The sequence below is a fragment of the Octopus bimaculoides genome, chromosome 14, assembly GCF_001194135.2.
Source record: "Octopus bimaculoides isolate UCB-OBI-ISO-001 chromosome 14, ASM119413v2, whole genome shotgun sequence".
Lineage (NCBI taxonomy): Eukaryota > Metazoa > Mollusca > Cephalopoda > Octopoda > Octopodidae > Octopus > Octopus bimaculoides.
The window spans coordinates 3,971,580-3,981,345 of NC_068994.1; the positions used below are offsets into that span (position 1 = coordinate 3,971,580).

At 39.6% G+C, this 9,766-nt stretch overlaps 1 protein-coding gene across 2 annotated transcripts in view; it reads right to left on the minus strand.

Moving 5' to 3' along the window:
* Nucleotides 1-597: 597 nt before the first annotated feature.
* Nucleotides 598-9,766, minus strand: part of LOC106870088 (zinc finger protein 454) — a 21,079-nt gene continuing 11,910 nt past the window's right edge. For both annotated transcript variants that reach the window (XM_014916064.2, XM_014916066.2), the window contains exon 2: nt 598-7,864. In XM_014916064.2, the coding sequence (XP_014771550.1) occupies nt 4,616-6,571 (1,956 nt within the window). In that variant the 5' untranslated portion in view covers nt 6,572-7,864 and the 3' untranslated portion in view covers nt 598-4,615. The remainder of the gene's footprint in view (nt 7,865-9,766) is intronic.

A 9,766-nucleotide genomic window follows, 5' to 3' on the forward strand; every position in this document is an offset into this window, starting at 1 on the left:
AATGCATCATTTTATGTAAATATCACCAAGATAATGGTAATGCGCAGGTGAATAGACATATGGAGTCCGAGAACAAAGGACCAGGAAAATATGCTGGTCCTATGGAAGACATACGTCCTCAGCTGTTTGGATTACTGCTCTCAAATATGGTCACCCCCAACAGTGTCAAACTAATAGTGGAACTCAAGGCAATTCAGTGGCGCTACACCAAGAAAACAACATTGAGACTGAGCAGTGGTAGTTTCACTTCAAAGAACAAACCATTATGCCCCATTTTGTATATTTATACTCTGAAAACCCCTAATATCTCAACAGACAAACGGATTAAGTCGACCGCAGTGCGTAACTGGTACTTATTATTATCGCCCCAGAAAATATAAAAGGCAAAGTCGACCTCGGCGGAATTCGAACTCAGAACGTAACGGCAGACGAAATACCGCTAAGCATTTCGCCCGACGTGCTAACGTTTCTGCCAGCTCACCGCCGCGTTAGTTTCTGTCTACCAAATCTTCTTATCACGCTTTGGTCTACTTGAGGCTATCACAAACATAAAATATTTCATGTAAACAACATAGAAAGAGAACAATAGAAAGACGGTGAAATTAGTAGCTTGTTTTTATTCCTCCAACATTGACCCCCAGTTTAGTTATAACCCCGGTCCACCAGTCTCTCCCTCCCCATTGCTAACCAACCCAGCTGCCGAGCATATTTGGTTTGCTTTTTCTTTTTTTCGTTTATTTTCGGCCCCCTTTTAAGCAAGATTACAAAATAAATTAAGGGTTACGGATCATTTCAATGACGACGACATAAAAAGACAGTTACCGGAAAGGTAGCACAGAGGAAAGGGAGTTAATCCACCGTGTGAAACAGGCTGGATATCAAATTACCTCCCTTTAATTTAGTGTCTGTGTCTTATGAGCGTCCTTCCTTGATGTTCTGAAGTGGGCAAAATTTGTCCTTACAAAAAAAGGAAAAAAAAAGAAAAAGAAAAAGAAAAACATTCAGAATTCATTTAACCCACTTTTCACTCCTTTTGTCATTTTTATTATTTCTCCGAAGATTTTTGTCTTTTTCTTTTTTTGGTAAAATATCTTCCAGATATCTCTGCCACAAAATCGCATTTTACACCACCATTTCTCAGATATTTTGACGTGATTTTGCAATTTTCTTTCCTTTTTATAATAATGTTGGGTGGTGGTATTTTGAGTCTGACCTCCAAATGATGAACTTGATAATAATAATGATAATAATAATAATACTGGTTTCAAAATTTGGCACAAGGCCAGCAATTTCGGATGGGTGGGGTAAGTTGCTTACATCAACCCCAGTGCTCAACTGGTACTTATTTTATCGACCCCGAAAGGATGAAAGGCAAAGTTGACCTCAGCAGAATTTGAACACAGAACATAACGAGTCAAAAGAAATGCTTGCTAAGCACTTTGCTCAACACACTAACGATTCTGCTACCTTTTTGCCGTAATAATAATACAAAGTTTTTTTAAATTCTGGAGAAGCCCAGCAATTTTGAGGGGAGGGGCAAGTCGATTTCATTGACTCCAATGACTGGTACTTTATTTTATCAACCACAAGAAGGATGAAAAGCAGAGTCGACTTTGACAGAATTTGAAGTTAGGACGTAATAAATCTGAAGAAATACTGCTAAGCATTTTTATTCAGCAAGCCAATGATTCCACCAGCTTGCCACCTTAAAAAAAACATTTAAAAAAAAAAAAAATGAAAATAAACAATTGCTTGTTAGACAAAAATGAAACCAAAGAAAATTTTCTTCATTGGGTTTGTGGCATTCATGCCTTTTTCCAAAAGAATTAGTAATGTTAAATGAGAACAGTTCCAACAATGAAAAAGAAAGAAATTGTAACATCGACTCAAATTTGTTAAGGAATTACCACCACCACATCACAGGGATTGCCACAGCGATTGATTAAATGGCTTCATTAAAGTCTTTTTGCGAAAATGTCTCCATGTTCTTTGATTGAGTGTCAATTCTGTGTGGCATATCTTTTGTCTTTCACAATACATCTCCATTTTGTTGGCAACTTCTGATTTTTTGTCTTCCTTCTGGCATCTCCTCATCTCTTCTAACAATGTCTTCAGCTTTTCTGTGACATATCTCTCATAACCAATCTGTTGGTATTTTCCTTTACATCTTCCACAAAATTTCTCAGTATCCATTATCTATCCACGTCTTTCACAGTGTCTCCTTGTATCATTCTCCGACACTTTTCAACAACTTTCATTGAACTTTCCATGACTTATCCAGAATATACACTTTATGTATTTTTCCAAAATAACCATATCCATGTGTTTGTCAGTCAACCACCACCATGTTCTCTCGTTTCCCCTCACCCCACAAGCAGCAGCTCTCTCTATCCCTCCGTCTCATTTCACCACCTCCAATCATCATTTCATTAAAAATCCACCAACAGGCAGCCATATTTTACCACTGATATTATCAATATTTTTTGCTATTTATTCAGTCAATGTAACATCTTTTTCTTCTGATTTTGTGTTCAAATTGTTTTAAAAAAACACAAAGAAAAAAACCCCCAAAAACAATAAATCTGAGTGACAATTTATGGTGTATTTACATATGTTTATGTCTGTAGTAATAATATATATGATTGTGTCTGCCAAAGATTTATATATTATATATGTGTGTGTTTGTGATACATATATATATATGTATATATGGTTGTGTGTGAGTGTCTTTAACAAGGCATGAAACCCTACCTAATGTTTCGTGCAAGCCAACCTTGTATAAAGATATTTGGTGTGCATAAATGCATACATATATATATATATGTATGTATATATGTGCACACACTCACCACACACAAACTGTAGGTAGTTATTGAAAAAGTTCTTTTTCTTTATCTTCTTCCATTTTGATCATCTCCAAAAGAAATAACACAAGATTCCTGTCTTAGCATCAGAATACTGTATATTATTATTATTATTATAATTATTTTCCTTGATATTGTCCTTGTAATAGTAGCAGCAGCAGCAGTCTATATACACACACGCATGCGCGCGTACATATCATGGTGTGTGTATACACTGGTATTGTATGCTTGTTGTACGATATTTCTTGGGATTCAACCACCTTCGTCACTACAATCAATATGTGCCTTTACTATTGATGTCCCTTCCACTCGATACTCATAGGACGCAACACATATATGAGCCCTTTTTTCAGGTTCAAATCTGACTCCTGACATCTCCACTGGCATTTAAAACAAAAAAAAAAACGTTTTTTTTAATTCTTTTCCTGCAGAAAGAGTTTTTAAAGATTGAAAAAAGGAAGAAAAACAACCCATATTTGTTAAAAGATATCTCCAACGTTGTTGTCTGCAGGTTTTTTTGTTTTTTTTTTGGTTCAGAATACTCTAGAAGAAAACATTACACTTTTCCGTTCAATGTTTCATTTTTCGGTGTTCCGGTTTTCCTTCCTTTCTTTCCTTTTCTTGTTTCCAGCAAATGAAAACAATAATGCGGACATGTGTGTGCGTATGCATCTGCATGTATACATAAAGCCACACACATACATACACAGACATATATACACGTACATGTTTACATACGTACATATACACACACTGCAGGTAATGAATGTGTATGTATACATACCAACGTATGTGTATATATATATATATATATATATATATATATATATATATATATATATATATATATATAAAAACATGCACACCCCACACACCCATGCATATACATATGTATATATATATATATAAACACGTGTGCAAGTATGTAAAGTGTAAATATATATGTATATATATACGTACACTCAACCAACAAGTGTGTAGGTGTGTAAATATACATATATATATACATACAGCCTGACACATACCAATGCATATACACATGTATATCTCTATATACACCCACATGTATAGACATGATCAAATGAGACCTCGTTTGCAACTGAGAACGTTAATGAATTTACACAGCAGAACTTTACATTTGTAAACAATACAAGTTGCGAATAAAAATGCGACCAAGTGCCCACGATGGAAACGGAACCCTGCATCCGTAAGTTACCGGCTGTTTTCTCACATTACGAGGAGTCTAGCCTAGCCCCTAATTAGTAGTGCTGTGTAAACCCTGGTTGCGTCATCACAGGTTTGTGATGACGAGTTAACGTTCTCAGTCAAATAAGAAAAACATTTGTGTGGTTCAATGAAGAAGAAGAAGTGAATCAATGCTGATGTCTCTCGTAATGTATCCATTATGAACGGTCACCTCTTTAGTAAGAGGTGCAGGGTTCAATTTCCATTCGAGGACAGGATCGCATTTTTATTTTAGAAATGTATTGTTCACAAATGTTTATCGATATGTGTGTATCGATGTGTATATATAAGTAGACACACTCAAGCACATATATGCATATATATACACATATACGTGTGTGTATATATATGCATATATATATATATTATATATGTAACATATACATATACACCCACACATATTTCGAGCTAATTATAATAACCTGGTTCGTGTATATGTGTATGCATACACATATACATGTATGTACACATGCATATATACATATGTTTACTTACTCATGAAATGCTCATCCTTTCGGCGGAGGAGCCTTGTTCTGCTCCTGCGCCGCCGGTCCCCTGTTGTGAGTGCGTTCATGAACCTTCAGATTAGTCTGGTGAGCAAAACCTTTGTTACAAACCGTGCACGTGAACGTCTTGGCAGCTTCACCGGTGTGTAGCCTTTCGTGGCACTTCAGGTTGGTCTGATGGCTGAACGCATTCTCGCAGTACGCGCACTGGTAAGGTTTTTCACCTGTATGAGTTCTTTCATGATCTCTCAGGTTCGTTTGGTGACTGAACGCTTTTGTGCAGAAACGACACTGATATGGTCGTACGCCTGTATGTGTTCTTTCGTGATCTCGCAGGTTAGTCTGATGGCTGAACGCATTCTGACAGTAGGAACAACTATAAGGTTTCTCGCCTGTGTGGGTCCTTTGGTGGTCCTTTAAATTCGTCTGGTGACTGAATGCTTTATCACAGTATGTACACTGAAAGGGTTTCACGCCGGTGTGGGTCCTTTCGTGGTCTTTGAGATTCGTCTGATGGCTGAAGGCCTTGTCGCAATAACTACATCTATAGGGCTTGATACCAGTATGGATCCGCTGATGGTCCTTCAGGTTTGTCTGATGAGAAAACGCTTTACCACAGTATCCACAGTGGTACGGCTTGCAGCCCGTGTGCGTGCGCTCGTGGCTCTTCAGGTTGGTTTGGTGCGAGAAAGCCTTACTACATACGATGCACTTGAAAGGTTTTTCGCCAGTGTGTAAACGGAGATGTGATTTCAGGTTGGTCTGGTGCGCAAACATTTTCTCGCAGTAAACACATCGGAACGGTTTCTCGCCGGTGTGTGTGCGTAAATGGTCCTTGAGTCGAGCACGGATGGGGAATGCTTTACGGCAAAACGAACAATAGAAGTGCTTGCCATCGTCGTTCAGCGTAGCAGCATGCTGGTGATTCAGCAGGTCCGAACGTCGAGTGAAAGTTTTACGGCAAACGTCACACTTATGTTGCTTCTCCTCTTTCTCACTACTTGTTGGGTGGCGTTTGATCATCATCATGTTCATGGCCGCATGCATGGTATGCATGGTGTGGATTGCATTCATGTTCATACCGACCATGCTGGCGTTCACTATCATGCCTGATGGCATACTCATATTCATTGTAGTGGCTGCAGAACTTGTCGAAGGCGGCTGTGGGTGGGGTGCTTGTTGTTGTTGCTGTTGCTGTTGCTGCTGCTGTTGTTGTTGTTGCTGCTGCTGTTGTTGTTGCTGCTGCTGCTGCTGCTGCTGTTGTTGTTGTTGTTGTTGTTGTTGCTGCTGCTGCTGCTGCTGCTGCTGTTGTTGTTGTTGCTGTTGCGGGGGAGGAGGGGCTATGTTTACATTGCTTGTGATGCTCGTGGCTGGCGGCATGTTCGCAGCGGTGTTAGGACTCGGTCCGAGGTTTACGTTGAGGCCCGGGTTAACATTTGTGTTCATGTTTGTGTTGTTCAAACCAACACCAAGGCCCTTACCACTGGTCCCACCAACACCACCTCCCGAATGAAGGGCATTCTGGTTAACCCCTCCAATATGCCCGTGGTGATGGTGGTGGTGATGATGATGATGTTGGTGGTTGCCAGTGCCTCCGCCGCCGGCACCGCCTCCACTACCACTGCAGTTGGTGTGTCGGGCGTGACTGTGGGCATGGTGGTCATGGTGCCCACCGTGGGCGTGGCTGTGGGCGTGACTGTGAGCATGGTGTGTGTGCCCAGCAGAAGGGTGTGGCCCCTTCAGTAAGTTGTCCCTGTAGAACACGTCGTTGCCTCTCATGTGTTCCATGCTGGTCGTCTGTCTACCGACATTCGTGCCACCACTGCTGTTGGTGACACGGTTCCCTGCGCCACCCCTTCCACCACTGCTGCTTGTATCTTGCCCTGCATTGGGATTATTTCCAGGGGGAACTAAACCAGTCCCAGAAGATGAATACATAGGTTGTAATGACTCCATCCTGTAGAATTTGGTGAGGTGAGGGGAAACGTTTCAGTTGATTGTTATTATTATCGATATTATTATTATTATTATTGTTATTATTATTAATATCACTACTGTTGTGGTTATTTTTGTTGCTGCTGTTAAACGAACATTGTTTCTGGAATATTCACAATTTTAACATGGTTAGATTAACAATGAAGACATTTCAATATTTCCTGTGGAAAGACTTGCTTAAGGTGTTGATGTGCTCTCTGCCTCTCTCTCCCTCTTGCTTAAAACATATTTCAACTGAGAGATTTTTTTTTACCTTTCAACACTCATCATTGTCCCTCCCTCCAACACACACACACACACACACATACACACACACACAGATATATGTATATATATATTTGTGTGTGTGTATGTGTGTGTTATATGTATATTCACTTTAGCCTTTAACTTTCTTCACTGGTTAATAATGCCTTCTGTTTTCCTTTCCACGAACCCACCTCTCTCTCTCTCTCTCTACTTTCTGTCTGTCTGTTTATCTTCTATCCCTCCCTCTCTTTGTTACTTTACTCTTTTACCCAACGTTATCAGATTACAAGAAAGTCTTCTCCCTTCGAAGTCCAGAAGTCCGTCTTAACAAACATGATAGTTATTCACAATGTACCAAACATTCCAGTTGTTAAACGATCATTGCTGTTAATTAACACATGTTGAAATAACAAACAGATCTGCTCCACCTTAGATGTTTATAGTGATTTTGCAGTGAGAAAAACTGCCAAAGTTTATTGTCGTTGTTGTATGGTGGTGGTGGTGGAGCTGATGAAATATTGGTCAGAGAGAACACAGGGAGATATGAAATGGTCAAGACGCCTGCCTTGTAGTGACGAACTGTTCCATCCTCTTTAAGTAATGTTGCCGTTAGGGAGGGACAAAATGTACAAAACAAAATAAGGATAATAAAAATGATGATTCGCAACGTGATGAGGTTTGAAAGAAGTCAGGAAAAAGAGAATACTGTCCATTCAGAAGGTTAGACAATGAGGAGGAAGAAGAGGAGGAGGAGCAGAAAGAATCTTTGGTGTTTTCATTTTTGTGTTGGTATTATGTCTCTGTGGAACCGGAAGGAGAATGGTGAGGCCACTGGAAATTTTGAAAGAGCTTTTCTTCTTGCTTTCTGTTGGAAATGGGAAGAGTGAGAGAGGGAGTGAATGAGAAAGAGAGGGAGAGACAGAGAGAGGGAGGGAGAGAGAGAGAGAGAGGAGGAGAGAGGGGGAAGGTGGTGGAATCCTTCATTTACTGGGTACAAATCTGGATCGGCTGAAAAGAAAATGAGAGAAGAAATAAAAAACAAAATTAAAAGATGCTAATATAAAATACATAACGAAAGTGAGAGAGAGAGAGAGAGAGGGGGAGGGAGAGAGAGAATGGCATACATACAATAATTATAATAATCAAAGCTTTAATTAAATTTTTTGCGGATTATACAAAATAATGAAACACTAATTCTCAAGAGAAAAATATTCAACTTAAAATAAAAATAAAACAATTCTTTTACTTTTTCCAGTCATTTGACTGTGGCCATGCTGCAGCACCACCTTAACCCATTAAGTCCCAGAATACTTAAAGTTCTGAATATTACATTATTTACATTTGATGGATATTTGTCCTCATCTTGCTTGTTGTTAACACAAAGTTTCGGCTGATATACTCTCCAGCCTTCATCAGGTGTCTTGAGGGAAATTTTGAAGGTATTTTTCGATGTTATTATTATTATTATTATTATTGTTATTATTACTATTCAGGTCACTGCTGGAATCGAACTCAGAATCTTGGGGTTAGTAGCCCGCGCTCTTAATCACTACGCAGAGTTCAATCCCAGGCAGTGACCTGAATTATAAATAATAACAACATTGAAATATACCTTGTGCAAAAAGGACAGGAGCAAGAAGATTCCAGAAGGTTGATGTTGTGGGGAGAAAGGACTGTATATAGTGGGTCAGATGGAAGTGCAACACCAGCTGGTTTTTACATTGGGAAAGTGAAATAATTTAGGGTGTAACTTCTCCCACCCTTCACTCTTGTTGCAACCAGAAAAATCTTCCAGCTCCTAATTTATGAACAACCATCATCTTCAACACAGATGCAAAACAAACCGAACCACACAGCCATGACTGAAGATTAACACCTGGTGCTCTGCCGGTTACAACAATGAGGGTTCTGGTTGATCTAATCAATGGAACAGTCTACTCATAATATTTATATGCAAGTGGCTGAGTGCTCCATAGACACGTGTACCCTCCAAGTAGCTCTGAAGCAAGTTCAACTTGACACACAATGTGACAAGGCTGTCCCTTTTGAATCACAGGTACAACTCAGTTTTGCCAGCCGAGTGGACTGGGGCAATGAGAAATAAAGTGTCTCGTTCAAGGGTACAATGCACCACAAGGAATCGAACTCACAACCTCAGAATCATGAGCCCAAACCCCTAATCACTAAGCCACGCACTTTCACAACTGGGGATTAAAACATGTGGACATCCTCCTCCTCCTCATCATGTTTACATCTCCTTCATGAGCTGGTGTGGGTTGGATAGGTCAGTCTTAACACAGTGTCTTGCCACATGACAGAAATAGCAGTCACGTTTTCCTCCAACCACATTCTAGGTTGTTGTGACCTGGAGAAGCCTTCAGCTGAAAAAACGATGGGATGGTCATCTGTTGAATGACCTTTCATCATGGGTCAGTGCTGGCCAAAAGCTAAGCAACAACAACAATTCTTTCTACTGTAGGCACAAGGCCTGAAATTTGAGGGGAGGGGGTAAATCGATCACACTGATCCCCAGTACTCAACTGGTACTTTTTCATCAACCTTGAAAGATGGAAGGCAAAGTTGACCTCGGCGCAATTTGAACTCAGAACGAAAGAACAGCCAAATGCCGTTAAGCATTTTACCTGGTGTGTTAACAATTCCGCCAGCTTGCCACCATAATAGTAATAATGATAATAATAATAATAATAATAGTAATAATGATAATAATAATAATGATAATAATGATAATAATAATAATGATAATAATAATAGTAATAATGATAATAATAATAATTTCTTTATTGCCCACAAGGGGCTAAACATAGAGGGGACAAACAAGGACAGACAAAGGGATTAAGTCGATTACATCGACCCCAGTGCGTAACTGGTACTTAATTTATCAACCCCCGA